This window comes from Camellia sinensis, chromosome 5 (genome assembly GCF_055761805.1).
Source record: "Camellia sinensis isolate YWXY chromosome 5, ASM5576180v1, whole genome shotgun sequence".
Lineage (NCBI taxonomy): Eukaryota > Viridiplantae > Streptophyta > Magnoliopsida > Ericales > Theaceae > Camellia > Camellia sinensis.
The window spans coordinates 207,716,715-207,734,079 of record NC_138965.1 but is presented as its reverse complement, the minus strand read 5'-3'; the positions used below and the strand labels follow the sequence as shown (position 1 = coordinate 207,734,079).

General features: G+C 39.9%; 1 protein-coding gene across 1 annotated transcript; it reads right to left on the bottom strand.

Moving 5' to 3' along the window:
* Positions 1-15,373: 15,373 nt before the first annotated feature.
* LOC114316904 (putative galacturonosyltransferase-like 9) lies at positions 15,374-16,997 on the bottom strand. The gene has a single exon (XM_028263599.2). It carries the CDS (start codon positions 16,684-16,686, stop codon positions 15,520-15,522), a length of 1,167 nt encoding a protein of 388 aa, XP_028119400.2. The 5' UTR covers positions 16,687-16,997; the 3' UTR covers positions 15,374-15,519.
* Between the last annotated feature and the right edge of the window lie 368 nt (positions 16,998-17,365).

The following is a 17,365-nucleotide window of genomic DNA, read 5'->3' as shown; positions in this document are numbered from 1 at the left end:
GCCAATTTTGAGTATACCCCTTTCATTCCCCAAGGTACCGTATTGAAGAGATACCAAAACTGGTGGGTGACTAACATGGAGATCTACTTGGCCATTCCACCTCTAAACCTACTAACGGTGTTAGATGTGACCAAGCCCAAAGGAGCTGGAATTGTCACTTCTTCCACTGTTTCCGTTGTAGCACAGGCTACAGCACAATCTGCTCCTGCTGCTTCAATTTCTCCTAGAGTTACTCGGGCTGCTTCAAAGAAAGGTATATACCCTTGTCCCTTCTCCTTTTGTCTTTTTATAATGCATTGCGCCTTATCTTTAGTTCTTTTTTTGTGGAGGTGGCCAATCACAAAAGAAAAGGAGGCTCTTTGAGCTTGAGAAGGAAACATCTGATATTCAAGGAGAAGAAAAAGAAGAAGCAGATCAAGAGGAAGAGTTACCCTTGAAAAGAAAGAAGAGAGCGATCATCTTTTCATCTGACTTGGTTAGGGATGAGACAACTGCTAGAGAGATGGATGATGAACTCATTTCTTCGGAATCCAGATCTCAGTTTGAAGAAATTAAGAAGGAAATTGAGAAGGAACAAACCCTGCCAATACAGAGAAAACGGAAAAGAAAGGTGACTGTCTCTCTTTCTGATATGGTCGAAGACTCTGATTCCGAGACAATTGCCAAAGCAATGGAAAAGAGAAAAAAGATGTCTGTGTAACAACCCTCATACTGTTTACTGATTAAGGACTGATTGATTACCGATAATTACCGATTACTGCTAAACGGAACTGATAACTGACTGATAATTGAACTGAGTAAGGTACTGAACTGACTGATTGAAATTGGAATCTGAATTAACTGAGTATATGTTACTTAATTGCATTCTATCTGTTTGATTGTCTGATTATCTGTTCATGTTTATATGTTTAAACTGCTAATTGAAGGCCTTATCGGCGGCCGAACTAGGAACCGATTGATGTTCCGTGACCCTCATATTTAATGTGATTTTATAGTATAATTATCTGAAAATTGATTAGGTATGATTGAATTAGATTAAATAAGCTAATTAAAGAGTTAAGCTTAATTACCATTTTGCCACCCTTAGTGGCCCACTCAATACACACACTTGAGCCTTATGTACACACTTGAAGAACATTTTGCTCAGCCATTTTGAGCACATCACCGACCTTGAGGGAGAGAGGGAGAGAATAGAATTATTCTTGGGGGTTTGGCTTAGTCAACTTGAAGAATTGAAGGTTGATTACTAATTTGAGCTCCCTCACCTCTAATTCTACACCCAAGGTAGATCATTCATCATCTTAATGGTGTTCTTGAGTTCATTCTTGCACAATTCATGTTAATTTGTAGAGCTAAGCCATGATTTGGTTCATTAATGATGGATTGAAGACCATTTCTTGCATGCATGTTGGTATTGTTGCATTTTGAAGTTGATTACATGGACATTGGTACATGCATGCTCATATTGTTGTTATAGACCATGTTTTCATCTGGTTTTGGAAAGAAATGAGCTCATTTGAGCAAGCCTTGGAGCTTCAATTTGGTTTAAAACTCATTCCTGCATGTTTGAATGTTGTTCTTGAAAATGGGTTTGAATGTGGTTTTATTTGACTCACCTTTGGGGCTTGAATTCATAAATTGAGCTTTGAAACTTGTTATACATTGAATTTAATGATGTTTTCCAGAATTTGGGCCCAAGAGGTCGAGTTTGGAGTGGTTGAATGCTTGGTTTGAGCTTGGGAGGCAGATCTGGAAATTCCAGATTTGGCTTCCTCGCTCGAGCGAAGGATTCCCCGCTCGAGCGAGAACCTTTGTCCAGGGCTCCGCTCGAGCGACCATCGAGCGTTGATCGCGCGTAAAATTTCAGCATCCAGTACTTTTACTGTTTTGCAGACCGCTCGAGCGAAGGATTCCTCGCTCGAGCGAATCCTTTGATTTTGGACTTACGCTCGAGCGTAGAAAGTCTCGCTCGAGCGAGGCTCTTATTTTCAGCAAAGTTTGCAAAATGTTTTCTAAGTGTATTTTTGCATCCTCATTCCATCCTAGGCATTCTTAGGCCTAGTTTAAGACATCTTAATGAGGATATCGATGTAGAACACACCAAGGCAAATTAGGGATTAAGTTATAAGATTTCCCAACTGTGTAGCTTAGTGTGTTCAACCTGTGAACTGTGTAGGGTTGGCAACTGGGGAGGCACGCTCTAGCATACTGTAGCCCAGAACTCTGTGAGTAACAATTGTGTAAAGATATGTTCAACTGATTATCTTTCGAATACTAAACTGAACTGTTTACTGAACTGGTATTATTTACTGAATGAATGTATGTCCTTTATTTCTGAACTGTACTGTGGCATCCTTAGTACTTACTGGTTACTGTTACTGTTACTGCGACAGAATTCTCTGTCGGTTCCCTCGTGGAACCACTACTGTTTACTGACTGATGGCCATCATTACTGTTCGGTCTTTTAAGACCTACTGTTACTGTTATGCTAATGGATGTACCACATATGACTGTTTACTGTACTGAACAACTGAATGACTGATTGAAATGAACTGTTTTCATACTGTAAGGACATTCATTCTCAACCCCTTTACATATTGTGTTATTCACTGGGCTTTAGCTCACTGCTCATATATATATGTAGGTGTACAGGCACCAGACCGCAGCTAGAGGCGTCAGGGTTACTCCAATTTTGTCAAGCCAGCCTTTGTGCCTCACTGCGAGGTTCCGAGTTGCCATGCTATGGCTTGGGGGTGTTTTGTTGGTTTTCCCCCGCCTGTCTTCTGTCTTCTGTACTGTCTAACTGTTTTGTATAGCCTGACTGTTTACGGTACTGTTATACAGGGATTAGGTCCCTGTACTGTATGACTGTAAATTTTGTATAGACCGTACTGTTTTGTACAGACGGAATGTTTTCTGTACTGTTCTATAGGGTTGAGTCCCTAGTTTGAATGGATGTAAATATTGTACTTACTGTTCTGTACTGTTTATGTATAAATGTATGAAAAATCTTTTTGGCATACAGACTGTCACAGCTCATTGGACATTGTTTATTTACTGTTTTGGCTTCCGCCAGGCCCTGTACTCTGTTTTACTGTATTACTGTCCTGCAGGCCTTCGGTAATCTCGGATTACTGGCCGGTTACGGTGCTAAACCCATAGGGCCGGGTTTGGGTCGTGACAGTCTGCTTCCGCTCCTATCTTGATTGAAGATACCATTCATGAAGCAGCCATCAAGGCAGTAGAACCAGAACATTCTAAAGCCATGATTGTCTTCGAGAGAGCTGAGAAGAGACGGCAGCAACAATTTCTGAGAGATGAAGCTGCCGCTGCTGACATACTACAAAGGGAAACTGCAAGAAGGCAACAAATTGCCAGACATTACACCCTTCGTAGCTCTCCCATCATCGCCGACACTTCTGGAGCAGGTAATTCTTTATACTTCTGCGATTTTTCCTCTGTCAGCCTTTGGTATTGATGTTAACATTGCTTTGCATTCCTTCCTCTTGCAGCAGCAACTTCTGAGTTCATCTTTCCAATGAGACCTCTCTCAGTTTCACTCGAGGTTGATTAGATGCAGGATGTAAGGGCTATTCAGACCATATTTCCACTTCCAAGGTCTATACTTCCTACATTTTTCTTGAGGCCAAGCATTCCTGCACTTCTTTCTCTTGGTTTGACTCTACGTCTTTCCTACTTGACCCTTGACTTTCCTCAAATTACTTCTCTGTCGAGTCTTGCTCCTCTTTCTCCTTCCAAAGAGATTCCAACTGCTACCTCATCTCTGATGGCAATTGATTCCCCTATTGAGGGTGCTGGCAGCTCTCCAACTCGTGACTTATCACCTTTACCTAGCTCCAGCCCTCCTTCACTTGATTCATTGGTGGCTAGGACCATGGAGACCGTTAAAGATGCTCCACCCATTTCTCCTATCCTTATGCAGTCTTCTGTGTCTCCCATGGCAACCCTCTCGGCGCCCCTCATGTCTAATGATGAGATTGATGTCTTTGAAGTAAGATTGGCTAGCCTCTTTGACATCACCTCTACTTCTCCGACATTCGATGAGGAAGCGGAGCCATTAGTTTTGGCTAATTCTTTGCTGAAAATTTTTGAGAGCTTTCCTTCCTCTAGCAGCCAGCTTTCTGTACCTTTGATAGACTCAGACACCTGCCTGGACCTGTTAATTTCCTTTTCGAGGATTCCCTTCGAGGCTTTACAAAGGCCTATAATTAAAAATGGGTTTCTTCAGTGCTGCAAACTTGCTGAGCAGTCCGGTATGGATGTCTCAAATCACCTATCCCAGGCAGCAGCTACTATCGACTTCTACATCAGCATCTGTCATACTGCCAAGGCTGCGGATGAGAAATTGGTTAGAGACCAAAGTTTTGTTTCTCAAGTGCATACTGAAATATCGAAGCTTAAGGAACAACACTCCTCTGCCTCTCACTTTCGAACTCAACTACTGGAAAGGAAAACTCAACTCGAAGAGGAGCTTTCTGCAGTGAATCAGGCCTTACTCCGAACTGACATCAAACTGCAAATCACCAATCAAGGGCTGACCGATCAAAAGAGAGACATGGCTGCAGCTATTCAACTATTTTCGTCATTTACCAATAGGAAATCTGTTGTACAAAAACAACTAAAACATTGTAATGATTTTTGGGGCCAATTTGTGGCACGATGTTCTTGACTCTTTATAAAAAACATTTTCTTGTTTATCATCTTATGTTCTTGTACTCAGTGTTTATTTTACTCCTTGTGTTTCCCAAATAGTTGGAAAATAAGGCTTTAAATATCTGCTATTAATCTTTTTGGGATGCACATAACCATTCAAAATTTTCAAATGGTATGCTCCGAAAGGCAAAACTCTATGAATTTGATATGGTCCTTCCCAGTTAGGTGACCATTTGCCAAATCTATGGCTTTTAATTCCTATTGGAAGTATTGTTTTCCACACCAAATCACCTTCATCAAAGCCAAGGTGTTTGACTTTCTTATTATAATTTTTGGCTGCTTTCTTCTTCTGAAAGAGAATGCTATTTAGTGCCAGAATTCTAGCTTCATCTATGTCTTCTAACTCCAAGCACATACTCTGATAGTACTGCTCAGGATCCAACTGGTCTTGGCATCTTATCCTCAAGGATTTAACATTGATTTCCACAGGTAATACTGCATCATGCCCATAAACTAAGGCATAAGGAGTGACTCCTGTGCTTGACCTTGGGGAAGTTCTATAAGCCCATAATACATCTAACAATAAGTTATGCCAGTCCATAGGATTATCTTCCACAACCTTTTGTATTCCATTTTTTAAGGACTTGTTGGATGATTCAGCTTAACCATTGGCTTGTGCATAATATGGGGTGGAATTAACAAGGCTAATTCCAAACTCAGACACAAAAGACTTTACCATTTTACCATAAAAAACAGTCCCATTATCAGCCGTTATCGTTTGTGGGATGCCAAATCTATGGATCAAGTCTTTAATGAACCCAATAACCTCCGTCTGATCTACAGCTTTATAGGGCTTAGCTTCGACCCATTTGGTGAAATAATCAGTAGCTACCAAAATGAAACAATGATGCTTCGAAGAGGGTGGGTGTATTTTCCCCATCATATCCATGGCCCACCCTCTGAACGGCCAAGGTTTTACTACTGCATGCAGATCAGTTATGGGCATATGCTTTATTGTACCATGCTTTTGACATGCCTGGCAGCCCTTTGCATATTCTATGCAGTCTTTAAGGATAGTTGGCCAATAATAGGAATGTCTTCGAAGCAGCCATCTCATCTTTACACCAGGCTGATGTGCACCACAGATGTCTTCATGAACCTCAGCCATAGCTGTTAATGCTTCTTTTGTCCCTAAACATTCCAACAATAGACCATCTCCCCTCCTTTTGTAGAGATCATTGTTGTATATGATGTATTGCACAGATTGCAATTTAACTCTTCTGCTGGCTTTTGAGGATGGGCCAGCCAAGTACTGTATTATTGGATGCCTCCAATCTTGTTCCTGCAGATCATTATGATTGATTTCCAGGACCACATTCCTTTTATTTAAGGGTGGTATAGATTTTTGGTATGTTGTTTGGCTTACGTCTCGTTGGGTATTATCCTTTCTCTTGAAATTCGAAACTTCCTGAGCCACATCATTGGCTTTATTATTCAAGAATCTCGGAATATGAGTTACATTTGCTATTTCAAATTGAGAGAGCAAATGTAATGCGACAACATAATATGGCAGCATATTTATACTTTGACACTTGAAAATCCCTTTTACTTGGTTAACAACCAATTGGGAATCTCCGAATATGTCAACTGCATGTACTTGTAATCCAATAAGAATTTTCAATCCTACTTGTCAACTGCAGTTTTATCCACTCTGAAACCATGTGTGGTTTCTATTCCTTGCGGTGACTTGATCACTATACCAATTCCAGTTAGGCCATTGGCTTTCGATCCATCGAACCACATTTGCCATGGTTCGACACTAGCCATACTAAGTTCCATTATCTCTTGACTTTCTGTTTGAGATGGATGGTCTGCCAAAAAATTGGCTAAAACTCGTCCTTTCACTGCCTTTTGAGGCACATATTCTAAGTGAAATTCTGACAAGGCTAATACCCATTTGCCAATTCTTCCCCTCAACATAGATCTAGATAACATATATTTAACCAAATCTGTGGTTCCAATTACCAAGATAGTCGTAGGCAAAAGGTAATATCTTAATTTCATTACAGCAAAATACAGCGCAAGGCAAAGTTTTTCTACAGCTGAATATTTACATTCACAAGAATTTAAAAACCTACTAAGGTAATAAACAGCTTGCTCCCTGCCTTCCTCATTGTCTTGGGCTAAGAAACCTCCCAATGAATCTTCTGCTGCAGCTATGTACAACTTCAAAGGCTTAACGCCATTTAGTGGCATCAGTACTGGAAGGTTGGCCAAGTGGGCTTTGATTCCATCGAAAGCACTTTGATGCTCCGTTGTCCACACAAATTCCTCTTCATCTTTCAGCCTTAATAAGGAAGAAAAAACTTTAGTTTTCCCTGCAGTGTTAGAAATGAATCTTCGAAGAAAATTAACCTGTCCAAGGAACTTTTGTAATTCTTTCTTGCTTGATGGAGGTCTGGCTTCAATGATGACTTTAGCTTTATTCTGGTCGATCTGTATTCCTTTCTTGTGTACTACATAGCCCAAGAAGGTTCCAGATGATACGCCAAAAGCACACTTAAGAGGATTAAGCTTCAATTTGAACTTTCTCATTCTTTCAAAGACTGCCTCTAGGTGCAACAGATGTTCCTCCATGGATTGGGATATAACCACAATGTCGTCAATATAACACTCTAAATACCCACCAATAAGGTCATGAAAGATAGTGTTCATAGCCCTCTGATATGTGGCCCCGGCATTCTTTAGGCCAAACGGCATTTTAACCCATTCGAAGGTCCCGATATTCCTAGGGCATCTAAATACTGTCTTGTGAATATCCTCCTCCGCAATGCAGATTTGGTTATAATCAGAGTGCCCATCCATCATTGATAAAATCTGATGCCCTGCTGAGCTATCCACCAGCAAATCTACTATAGGCATAGGATATTCATCTTTTGGAGTTGCCAGATTTAGGTTTCTAAAATCAATGCATACCCTCATTTTGCCATTCTTCTTAACTGCAGGTACAATGTTAGATAGCCACTCAACATACCTGGCTGTTCTGATAAAGCCTGTTTTGAGTAGTCTAAGAATTTTTTCCTTAACTTTCTGGATCACGTCTGAACCCATTCTTTTTGGTTTTTGTTTGTATGGCTTGAAGTTAGGCTTCATGGGAAGCCTATGTTCCACTAATGACCTATCCAATCCTGGTAGTTCATTGTATGACCATGCAAAACAATCTTTATATCTTCTCAGAATAACCAACAACTGGTCCCTATCAAGAGAATTCAACCAAGCACTTATATAAATAGGTTGTTGTACAAAATCTTCCCCTAAATTTATTTCTTCTAAGGGGTCTTGTATCTGAGTACTTACTGGAACTCTTTCTTTGATCCCTTCTGACTTCGAAGTAGTCTCCTTGCTGTGTTCTGTTTCCAGGCTCTTTGATTCCTTCTCTTTATTCTCCTCCTCATAGACAAAGTCTGTCCACAAGGTTTCTTCTTCCTGTATTTCTTGGACTTTCGTTTCTATGTCCAATGCACAGTATTTATCAAGGGTCAAAACTCTGGCTTGTTGCTGCTCCCGCTTGTAGCCAATTGTCATGACTTCTTTCTCTTGCTCCCGTACTTTCTGGACTATTGACTTTATATCCAATATTGAAAACTCAATTAAAGCCAAAGACCTGGCTTCTGGTGCTTCATCTTGCTGCTTGCAACCAGGCATCATTGTCATCTTTAACAACCAGCTCTTCATCAGCACTCTCCTGGACTAAGTGCTTCAGGTGTGCTACTTCCTCATCAGCCGGTACTTCGGCTGATCCATCGGATTTCATCAGTATACTGAGCGGTGCCACGCCATCAATATACAACTTAGCTTCTGCGAAATCTGCACAGGCTATGAAAGGTTGAGGATCTGCATTAATTTCCTCCGTCTCCCCATTGCCTAGAGCTATTATCATTTTCTGATGCAAAGAGGAAGGCACACATTTATTAGTGTGGATCCAATCTCTACCAAGTAAAGCATTGTACTTCGCATTGCTGTCGATGACGAAAAACGCCGTCATGCAGTCCTTGGTTCCCACACTCAGGTTGATGGGTAGAATTCCCTGGGCCATCTGTTTGTCTCCAGCAAAACCAGCAATGGTTGTACTGGTTTGGATCAACCTGGGATTCTTTTTCCCTAATTTCTTCAAAGAGGATTTCGGTAGTAAGTTCACCGCTATCCCATTATCCACTAAGACTCGGTTTAACTGTATCCCATCGAAGAAGGCCTTAATGTACAAAGGCTTAACATGCTGTGTCATAGAATTCGAGGGATACTCAAATGGATACGAGAGGTTAATACTTACCACTTCTTCACTCTTATACTCAGCTTCCATTAGGGTAACCATTCCGAAATTATCTTGTACCATACTCGTTTGCGAATCTTCACTAGAGATTGGAATCGGATTAACTTCTTGCCCCTTTTGATTCTCATCTCCAGCTTGGAATTCTTGTGGTAGTACGTGTACCATGTTTACTGATACTGGGAAAAACGAGCCAAACTGGATAGCTGGCTGTACCTGTTTCCCTTCTTGGCCACTTTGGTCAATTACCTCAGAAACATTCTGCATGCTGCATTCTGGTATTTCATTGTTAACAGGTTCCTTCGAATGATTTTCTTCAGCTGGTTTTCCAACCAAAAATGTTTGCTTGGCCATGAAAGCTTCGAACATTTCTTCTTCCACCATTTCTTTCTTTTGGCTTACACCAATTTCTTCTTCTGTCTCGCTACCACTCTCCATCAAAGCTTTCTCCAACCCTGCTAGGCTATCCTTTTTTCTGACTTTTAGTTCAGAATGAACCTTGGCCAACTGTTCTCTACTGCAACCCACCTCGTTTTGTAGAACTGGCTTTGGAGTATGGTCTGACTTTCGATTCTTCTTTTCTCCAGTCTGGATCAATGAAGAACTCTCTCCACTTTCTTTCAGGTCTTGCTGGTATTAGGTGTATCTACGCTGAATTTTCCTCTTTTGTGATCTGGAAATAACGGGGACCATATCTGGTTCCTTCGTTCTTGGGTGTTTCAGCAATACCCAGTTGTTGGGGGCTACCAAAGGAGGCTTAACCATCCTACCTCGATTTCCAAAATTCTTTTGGGTAGGCATTTCCCTAGGTTTGTTTTGCATCACAAACCAATCTGGGACCCCAGGTACCCACGAACTTACTGACCCGGACGTTGAACTGCCCTTTTCTTCCTTCGAGGTCACCTTCGAAGCTGGCTGTGAAGACAATTGTTTGGCCCTGTCTCCAAGCTTTGAGCCTGATTCAGGCTTTCAATGATGGTGATCATTTCAGTTCTTCATGAAGCTAGTCCAGGGGGCCAATTTCTGGCTTTGATCCTAAAATCTGAACTCTTCTCCAATCTTCTTTCAGAATGACTACTCTCCATTCTGTAATAGTTAGGTGACCTGGTCTCATATAAGGGCCTCTTGCCTTTAGCATGCATTCTATCAACTGCAGGCTCAACTACTAATGGCTGCCGCCTAACATTAACCGGATACGGCCTTTTATTATAAGCATTGGTTGGTTTGGAACGCCTCTGCACATCCCTGTAATATTGCTTCCCATCAACTGGAAGGCCTTTCAACCACTTATAACTCAGTCTGCACCTGGGACACATCCTTTGCATTACGGCTGCCTCTAAGGAGTCATCATCCAGTGCTTCTTTATCAGAGTCTTCCCTCTGACATGAGACATCTCGTCCAATAGCTGGTAGATTTCTAGTGTCTTTTTTGATTGCTGTCTGGTTGGCCACATGCATTTGTACATTGACTTCTTCCAATTCTTTCAAAGACAGGTTCTGAAAGTCTGACATAATGACATTGGTTGCCACCTCTCTAATTTCTGGAAATGGATTGCTATCGATCCCCATGGCTTTTTCAGCTTTGGCTGGGAATTTCAAACTCCCTTTCCGAATTTGTTCTTGGATCCTGTCTCGAAAAACAACACAGTTTTTAGTCGAGTGAGACCAAGAATTATGCCATTTACAATATACTTTTCCTTTAAGTTCATCAAGAGATGGAATTTTAACCCCTTTTGGTAACTTAAGGAAGTTGGCCGCAAGCAAATGATCAAAAATATCATCTGCCTTAGTTAAATCGAAAGAATACTTCCTGGGGAGATCTTTCTTTTTAAACTGCTGGTCAATTGTCGTATCTTTATAAATTAATGCTTCACAGATCATAGGTTCTTTTCCCACAATCTCTGCTGCATCAATCTCATAATTAGGATCTTTGTAGTATGTCCTATATGATGCATTATTTTGATCTTGTTCCTCTTCTAGTAATGCTTCATATCTAGATACTTTGTAAGTCAGTTCCACTAAATCCCTGAACTCTGTTGAGTCAAACTTCTTTCGAAGCCTGAACTCTAAGCCATTTTGGGCCAATTTTACGAATTCTGGTTCTGGCAAGATTACTCTACATTTATTTCGAGCCCTCTTAAATCTGGAAATAAACTGAGTAGCCTTCTCTTCAGGCCTTTGACTCAATCTTGCCAAGTCTGCCATGGAAACTTCTGGCTCTGATTGGAAGAATTGGGCATGAAATGCCTCTTCCATTTGCTGCCAAGTCTGGATGGAGCCAGGTGGAAGGTTAATGTACCATACAATCCCCCAGTTAGAGAATTTGGGAGTAGTCTCAACTTCATATAGTCATGATTGGTAAATTCACCACATTGAGCAGCAAACCTAGCAATATGCTCTACTGTTGATTGGTTTCCGTTCCCATGGAAAAGGACGAAATTTGGTATCCTGAAACCTCTTGGATATTCATGTACCCTGTCAACCCATTCTGGGTATGGTTTTCTTTACACAGGAGTTTGGACCCCCCGAGCCATTGGTCCACACAACTCCCTAACTATATCGGCAATTTGGTCCATAGGGACCATATTTTGTGCCTACTGAACCACTACTGGGGGAACAAACATAGGATTTGGTAGACAAACTTGTACTTGTGGTCCTCTTGGTCCATAGGGTGGTACATTTGGGACTGGCTGTCTCTGTGGTACAGGTTGCTGTTGGGGGTGTAGGTAACCTCTTTGAGCCTGTCCTGTGAAGGGACCCACGAAAGGTGCTGGAACAGGTATTGTATCCCTTCTATTTGTAGGAAAACCTTCCAACCCCCCGTGTATAAATTCGAATAAGGGATTATTGTACCCCCTAGTGCCAGGTATGGCTTCGAATGTGGGGTTTGGAACCATTCTTATGCCATTTTCTTGTACTGGGCCAGATCCACCAATTTGCATGGCTTCACTATTGAACATTGAGGCATTCTAGCCTGCTATAGGCCTCAAAATGGGTTCGTACCAAGACTGAGGTGGTAATCTTTCATGAATCTGATTACTGGTTTGACCATTAGAATGTCCATTAACTTGCATAGGCTGTTTATCTCTAGCCAATCTTTGCTGAGGGACATTTACTTCCTCCATGTGTCTTACATTTGTTGGTTGGTGGTTATTCATTCGATCCAAAAAGGATGTTACCCACCTTTCCATTGTGTTTATTAATTGCTGTCCCATGGCATCTACTAAGCCACCCCACGGATTTACTGGCTGAGTAGATGGGACACTGGATGACCCAATTCCTTGGTCCCGTCCACTATTACGAATAAATGGTATTTGCTCTGAAGTACTGGCCTGTTCGGCCATGGGTTCTGATAAGATAGGAGTCTCCACAGGATGCGTTATCACATTATCCTCTAGATTAGGTATCTCCACCTCTCTTTCCACGCCTTCTTCCAAACGTTCATTTTCTCCTTGTCTCCTACGTCTAGCCATTTTAAATTGTCCCACTGGGCGTGCCAAAAATATATGTTGGCTTTTTGGCTTTCGATGGCTGTTTTTGTAATTGTGAGCGTGCCAGCAAGGATCAACCAGTCCTTACAGAATTGTAATTGCCAACCAATTATTCAGACGATTGTGTTATGGTTTTTTCAGCCTCAATGAAGAGGACTTTTACTGGTGGTTTATTAGTAGCTTGATTTAGGAGAATTTAAGCATAAGAACAGTTAAATAAATTGAAGCATTTCATTAGTATAAAAAACTTACAATGATCTCAGCCTCGTAAAGATTTACAGCGGCAATATACTCGAAGACTACTCCTACAAATGAAGTGCAGTGCAGGAATTTAAAGTACAGAAATGTAAAGAACAGGAAATAAAGCTGGGATATGTAAAGTAAGACTGGTTTTCTTTTGATCTTTTTTCCGCCCCCTTCTCTGAAGTCCTTCCTGCTATTTATACTCTTCAAAGATAACCATCGAACTGCACTTCAAACCGTCGAACTGCTCCTCCGTGATCGCTGATCATGCTACCTTATAAGTAGTTTCACTACGCCTTCACTTGCAGTTAGGCTTCCCTCTTATATTTGAATTTGAATGTGAGTAACCGTTGAAGCCACGTCACCTTGCATCTCTTTGTTGATCCGATGCTACTCAGATCTTATAAAAACCAACATTAATTGCCACGTGTATGATCAGGATCGAAGACTTGACTTGTCTCCCTATATTACCCTTACTTTGCCACGCGTCGAATTGTCACTGGCTTGCACAAAATATGTAGCCAACAATAATGTTTAAAATTTGTAAAAGTTAAAACCGTCAAACTGATTTACACTCATCTGCCAATTCGCATCCGTTAATCCGGTGGACGGATATGGTTTGATTTTTTTCAGTCCGCCAATCTAACAGACGAATGACGAATTAAAAGTTTTCCAGCCACAATCTAACCACAAACACCCCTAATGTCAAGTATGTTTTTATCATCTCTACATTGCTTTTAGTGAGCAAAAAAAGTACTCCCTCCGTCCCAAAATATTGGTCCCTTTTGGGGAATCCAACTTTTTTTGGTAGTACAATTATTGTACTTTTAAAAATTTGATTTTCCAAAATTACCCTTTGATAGTACACTTTTTTGGGAATATCAATGTCATAATTGTACTTTTTATATCATTTATGAATTTAAAAGAAGGGAAAAATGGGAAATTTATATTATTTTTGTACTTGATTTTTAAAGAGGGACTAATATTTTGGGACAATGAAAAATGGAATAAGGGACTAATATTATGGGACGAACGGAGTATTAGAAACTTGTTTCATATTTAACCATTTAAGTTACCTAAATTTGGTTCATATTAAAGGTCTTTCATATTTGACCATCTAAGTTACCTAAATTGAATATTTCCAATTTTCTAACCATAAAACAAGTTAAATATGATAAAAAGAAAAAAGTACAATAAAATTGGATGTCTAATTTGACAAAGGAATATGATCTTTTTTACCCGTCAATGACCATTCAACCTTTTTTCATGACACCAAATTTAAAGTTTATAAATGTGTATATAAAGTTCGTAAAAATTTTACATAATTATTTTTTTTTTCTAAATAAGCCCAATGACAAGTTGGTAAGAGTAATTATTTCATATAAAAGTACTTTATTTTTATTTTTATTTTCAAATTTCTATCAATCATTTTGATTGTATATTTCTTATTATGCACATCGTATGCATATGCATACAATTACTAGTGCATCTATATTGATAGGGGAAATGTGAAACATAATTTGAAGACAATTAAAAGGCAAGAATACTTAAACTTGCCACACAATTTTCCAATTTTATATAACACAACCCACATTATATGTTAAAAAGATACCATTTGCCTTGGACAAGCCAAGTAATCTTCAGAGCTTATTTGACATAAAAAAATAAAAAGATTTTTTAATTAAAATAGTCACAAAAAGATAAAATAAACTTTTTAACTTATTAAGATAAACCATTACATTCAACCTATAATCATTTTATTTTTTCCTCATAAAATTCAAAAAAATCAAAAAGTCTAAATGTCAACTCATATTCAAACGAACCCTTAATAGTTATTCCACCTTAAGGAACTAACAAAGCCTCATGAGCTGGATAGATGCCAGCAACTTTTTCCCAATCTTCATTTAGGCCTAGTTTGAGAAGGCTAAATAAGTGTACTTTTTGACTTTTTATGAAATATGGGTTAGGTTTGGGTTGGGTTTGAAGTGATGTGTTAGAGAGGTGATGTGACTTAAATAAGATGATGTGACTTAAATAGGATAGTGACTTTTTGACTTTTTGTCTTTTTTGCCTCATGCCAAACTTGGCCTTATATTATCTTAGTTTTGAATCAATGTTATTTGAGATCAAAAATCGTTATTTTAATCAAATCAATTCAATCATAACTTCATCAAAGTGGTCCGCCATAAATTATTTGAACTTAAAAAAATTCAAAAAAAAAAAAAAAAACACAAAGAAAGAATAAGAGAAAAAAAAAGAAAAAGAAGTTACCTATCAAAACAAGACATGTGTCAATGCCTAATTGGGCAAATTACAACAAAAATATATTGAAATTTGGATGATCTAACAAGAAAAATTAATAGTGTACAGATTTTGATTATAAAATCAAACAAAATACTCATATTTAGGGCTATTTTGGAAAGTGGGCTATCCGCTTCTCAGATTATAACTCACTTTCCTTTCTTACAAAAAGCAATTTTTAATCATCTTTCCAAAATAACCCTTAACTATGCAATCGGATTCTGTACACATAAAAATATAAATAAATTGAACAACTATTCCTCTCTTCAAAATACCTCCCAATTGGTAACAATACCAATCGAAATCAGTGAAAATTTGTTCCAATCAAAGCAACCGCAAAACTAAATCAAATTTGGTATAACAAATGAAATTCTTTTTAAAAACAATTTTAATCCTAAACCCAATCTATACACGGCAATCAAAGAATGAATCACTATGTAACCCCCCAAAAAGATTTTCCCTAAAAATAAAAAAATTCAAAGAATCATGTGAAATAATTTGAGTAGCCAATCAAATTCGAATTCGAGGAAGTAGCCAAAACCAACGGCTGTTGATTAGAAGACCGCTTGTGATTCGGCTTGTAAAGATCGTACGGTTTCCAAATATAATCCAACGAACACGGTTTCTTGTTGTCGAGTCTGACCCACGGCTTTCCCTTCCCACTCCAATGGAGCAAGCTCACCGGACCCGGATGCAATTTCCGGCAACTGTCCCTCCGGTTATCGCCGCCGAGCCCGTGCTGGTTCCACCGGTGGTCCACCGCCTCCACCTCGCCGGAAAACACCAGCAAGAACGGCGGCAACGAACCGAGTTCATAAATCCTCATCTTCCTCTGCAGTTCCATCCAGTTCTCAATCTTCCTCTGGTAATTCCCCTCTCTCCATTTCACCAAATCCATCACCATCACTCCCGTGTTGAAGTAACAGTGCTTGCCCAACCCGATTTTCCTTGATAGAACCGGGTCGGACCAGAAATTGTCGGTGAAGTACTTGGTGAAGTCGGTGTGGCAATATTCGGGCGCTCCGATGACACGGTTTCGGGTCAGGGTTATCTTCCAGAGCTTGTGAATGTCGTCGACGAGGATTACATCCGAGTCGAGATAGATGACCCGGTTTACACACGGGTCGAGAATGTCACCCAGGTAGTTCCGGGCGTAGTTTAACGGGTTTTCGAGAGCTTGTCGGATCGAGGAAGAGATGAGGTTTATTACAGCGTCTTCTCTGAAGATATAGACCTTGAATTTCAGAGAAGGAAAAATGGATCGGACGAGTTGGGTAAGGACCCGGGGACTCCACGGGTCGAACTCGGCGGCGATGAAATGGAAGAAGTTGTTTTCGGGGCAGGAGGCGTGGCGGAGGACCGAATGGACCGCGGCGATGGAGCCCCGGAGGTATTCGGAGTCGAGAGTCATTGCAATGTGGACGAGTGATTGGTCACAAGAATATACTAATTCCCGATTGGAATAGATCGGACACTCACCGTTGTTACGGTACTCTGGTGCTTCAGAGAATTGGAACATCAATTTCTCGAATTCCGACTCTCCGGAGTTGGGAAAAGAACGAATCGCGAGACACATCAACGGCCATAGAACGAGCAGAGTGAGGAGGACGACGGCTGGGATTGATCGGAGACGACAACGAAATTGAAGCATTTGTGGAGTTTGTTGAGTTTTTTTTTTTTTTTTTGTTCTTGCAAACAATTCTTGTTATTGGTATTGCATTGGAGTGAAAATGAATCGAAGTTTTTAGGAAGAGGAAAAAGAAATGTGTTGGTCTAGTCCAGGGAGCGAAAAGGAAAGAAAAAGTAGAGACAAGTCAACACGTACTAATGAGAGTTATGAGTGGAGCACATGCGTCTTAGCTGTGTCTGTTGTATGGAAAATTGTGGGGAATATAGAAGGAGAAGGGTTGTGTTGTGTAGTGTGGGTAGGAGTAATGCTATATAGATCACTAATTTTTTATCATTAATTTCATTATTAGTGAGGTCACAATTAAAAAAAAAAAAAAAAAAAAAACAAGGCATCAACACACTGTAGCAGTGGGTCTCACCCACTGTCATATCATTAGAGCCACCACTAATTAGTGATCTAAAACATTTTTTTGTGAAAAAATGGGTCACGGTTGTGCTTAAAAACACAGTAGTGACTGTGGTGTCTCCGTTTGAGGTGTATATGATCTTATTTTTATGATCTAAACCGTTTATTTTGTAGGGTTTGTTGAGTACTTCATGCTTATCAAAAATCATATTAATCGGATATCGACAACTATATGATTGATAACCAAAAAAATAAATAATAAGTTTTTTTTTTGAGAAATAGCATAAACAATATG

What these genes read in the sequence shown, in the direction of transcription:
- LOC114316904 (XM_028263599.2), bottom strand. Translation starts at nt 16,686, where the DNA reads ATGCTTCAATTTCGTTGTCGTCTCCGATCAATCCCAGCCGTCGTCCTC.